Source organism: Ostrea edulis, chromosome 5 (assembly GCF_947568905.1).
Source record: "Ostrea edulis chromosome 5, xbOstEdul1.1, whole genome shotgun sequence".
Classification (NCBI taxonomy): domain Eukaryota; kingdom Metazoa; phylum Mollusca; class Bivalvia; order Ostreida; family Ostreidae; genus Ostrea; species Ostrea edulis.
In genome coordinates this window covers 62,386,085-62,389,582 of record NC_079168.1, presented here as the reverse complement: position 1 = coordinate 62,389,582, position 3,498 = coordinate 62,386,085, and the positions used below count along the sequence as shown (strand labels likewise).

The 3,498-nt window shown below is 36.6% G+C and overlaps 1 protein-coding gene across 1 annotated transcript; it reads right to left on the bottom strand.

Annotated features, from left to right (window-relative positions):
* Positions 1 to 2,156: 2,156 nt before the first annotated feature.
* On the bottom strand, positions 2,157 to 2,669 carry LOC125651085 (calsequestrin-1-like). The gene has a single exon (XM_048879677.1). The coding sequence runs from the start codon at positions 2,667 to 2,669 to the stop codon at positions 2,157 to 2,159; it is 513 nt and encodes a 170-aa protein (XP_048735634.1).
* Between the last annotated feature and the right edge of the window lie 829 nt (positions 2,670 to 3,498).

Below are 3,498 nucleotides of genomic sequence, written 5' to 3'. Positions count from 1 at the left end.
ATCTAATGATATAAAAAAAAATAGGCCTCAGGGCGTCATGGCTCGCCTGAACAGTCGAATTTGTTCCACAATTTATAACATTAATAACTTAATAATTCTAATGCTCATAACATTATTTAATAGAGTGTAAAAAGTCATACCATTTCCACTGGAAGTGGTTGTTCGAAACCGGAAGTTGTCCGAAAACTCAGTATTTTTTATGGAAATTTTTAGTGTGGGTTCCTACGCGGTCAATGTGGAATCTTTAGTCGTTTTATGGACTCCCGAGATACTCGAAAGTGAATGAAACAAAACCGAAATTGTTTATAATTGATAAATCATGTCTTTCATGATTCAGTGTTTATTTCTTTCATGTATAGTCCTTCTCCACTAATTGAACTTTGTGAGCTGATAGGGGGTCACTAGGAGGGGTGCAATCAACTTTTCAAATGACCGCCGTTTCAAGATGGCGGCCAAAAAACGTCAAAAACTCAAGGTTGTCGGATTTCAACCAAATTCTATTTTTAGGGTAATTCGGTGACCCCGAGTCCATTTCCACCATCAAAATTTTTTTCAGAAAATGGCGGCCAAAAAATCAAGTCCGTCGGTTTTCAGTCACATTTAGTTTCTAGGGTTTTTTGAGAATCCTGATCTTGCATTGAAAACCATTTCTGACAGGGGAGGTGTTCGGAGACATTTGTGTTGGGATAACACAGTTATAGCTCGTTATTATTCTTTTTCTCCGGTACTTTTTTGTCCGGTAGTGTTCTGAGAAACTACAAAAGGGATCGATATGAAACTTTCCAGGATGATAGTATAGCGTTTGTAGATGTGCATAGTATAGTCATTTTGTCTTCCCATGCATGCACGCGCGCGCACGTGCACTGCAATTTTGGTACCAAAAAAATGGAAAATCAGAATATTGAAGGAATCGATATAAAACCTATATAGGATGGTACTATATCATTTGTAGATATGAAAAATAATAGTTATTTTGTCTGCACGCGCAGGCATGCGCGTGCATGTGCATTACAAAATTTGTACACTAACTTTGGAATCAGTCTAACTTTTTTGTTGTTCATTGAAATGGCTTGATATTCAAATCATAGGTAGATATTGAGACCCTTAAATGATTTGCATGGTCAAAATGACCAATTTGCACGCGCATGCACGTGCGCTTCATTTTGATTGGATAATACTAAAACGTTTGTAACTATCTAATTTATGAAGCGAATGAGATGATATTCACAGCAAACGTAGACAATATGTGTATCTATATATTGGTGTAACAAAAAATGCCAACGCACACGCGCATGCGCGTGCAACGTTTTTCAAATGTTTAATTTTTAAAGGACGATAACGTTTTTGTTTTTCATCAAATTCTATTGATATTAGGGGTTTAGATGTGTCTTGGTACTCCTTACAAATTGCTGTGGTTGGAAATACTGCTCAGCACGTGCATGCAGGTTTGCTGAATTCTGATTGGACGATTTTAAAATCCCTATAACTTCCTTATATTTGGTGGAAACGTTATGAAATTCATACTGTGGGTATATGATACAAATGCCTGTTGAACAACATCAACAAAAATTCGAAACCATACACGCGTGTGCGTCTATGCACGTGCAACGCTTTCTTTCATTTCTTGGTACTGAAATGACCATATTGAACGTACTACATGTAATTAAAGGCTAAAATAAAATGATTTTTTGCTATAGATTCACAAGGACATCACTTTTTAATTGGGGGAGGTTTGGGGAACATATGTAACGGTCCCCGTTACAATTAGAACTAGTTAAGTATGAGAATCATTGCTCCACGAGACATTCGATGCATATGATTAGAAGTTGCAATCACCAATTGTATTATGGGTCAATACGTAAAACCACTTTACGCCCTATTGAGGATAAGCGCTATGTACTTGACACGGGCATTTATACACTGGCCCATGGTCATTATCAAATCAAAAAATAAACCATTTGATACTTTTCTTTGTTGTTTTATTGTAAATATTACTATGTATCGTGAAATTTCACATGATGTAATATTTCTTATTTCATATATTTTATAACAATATTTGAAAATGATGTACAGTGTATGTATCAATAATAAATTTAGAACTTGACGTTGAATCGTTGTTATTTTCCTGAAAGAATGAATGAAAATGTCATTTATGTTCAGTTATCTGATTCTTCCTCGTCATCATCATCATCATCATCATTATCGGATTCTTCTTCTTCATCAGATTCTTCATCATCAGTATTGTCTTCAATTTCAAGTAATTCATCAAAGTCTTGTTTATGCTGATTAAAAACGCGAGAAATGGCCTTTTCCACATCTATATCTGTATTTTCCATCAGGGTTGAGACTTCTTCTCGGATACCACGATGCAATTTGCTCTTGTTTAGATTAGATGTAAGTATGAGAATACGTTTGTATTTTCTTAGAAGCAAAGCTCTGTCTTTCGGTAACATACTATCTTTCACTTCCTCTCGAGCTTCCCGTCGAGTGAGTTTGGAATTTTCCTCCATAAGCTGATCCAATTTTTTGTCGAACTGAGATTGATTTTCCTCCAATACTTGATTGACTAAGGGTGTAAATCCAACCTCAGACATTGCATAATTTTCTTCCTCTTCCACTGGACAACCATTTTTAGTATGTCGTTGTAAATCATATGTGCTGGCAAACATCGTACCACATTCCCATCAAGATGGGTATCTTTCCTCTGTTTCCCTTGTCTGTATATTTCTCGTATCTATTGGGGTAGCCCAAGAATTAGAGGGAGGATAATAATATTCCTGAGTACCTTGTCTTTGTTGGTAAGCCATTTCTGTAGTCAGATGCTGATTCGAACTGCGGGAAGTTAGTTTTAGAGACTGCCTATCACCCTGTCGATCTGCTGTCAAATGACGATTTGAGGTGTCTGCCAATCCTATATAGGGTCTAAATATGTTTGTCTGAAATCTTCTCGATTCTGGAGTCGTTTGTTTTAGATCCAAAATTAACGAACCGTAAGGAACGGACACTGCTTTTTCATAGACATCCATCAGTTTATTAGAATTTCCAGGATATATTTGGCGTGCTAGTATTGCAATCTGCAGGCGATCTCTGGGATTTTTAAACAAAACTATGTATTGACTGTTCAAACTCATGGTTCGGTTTTCCTTTCCTTTGTTGAACAGATTCTGCATTATACAGATCACACTTAGGTTGCGATGGTGAGCTCTCTCCGTAAATAATTCACAAATTTCCTTGTCCTGGGTGGCATCCTTCATCAAGTCGTCAATAATTTACAGTGTTTTTTCACGAGCGTTCATAAACTTATCCGATTTGATGTCCTCCGTGATGCCTTGAATAAATATTATACCAAGAATCCAGTTCTTAATTTCGTCATAAAGGGGTTGCCATCGTTTATAAATCCACAACATTCTTTCAGGTGCAGGACGAATGAGATGTTTATGTAGTAGAAGTAAGTTTTTGATAAAGGTAGATTTTCCCGACATCGTTGGTCCCGAGACG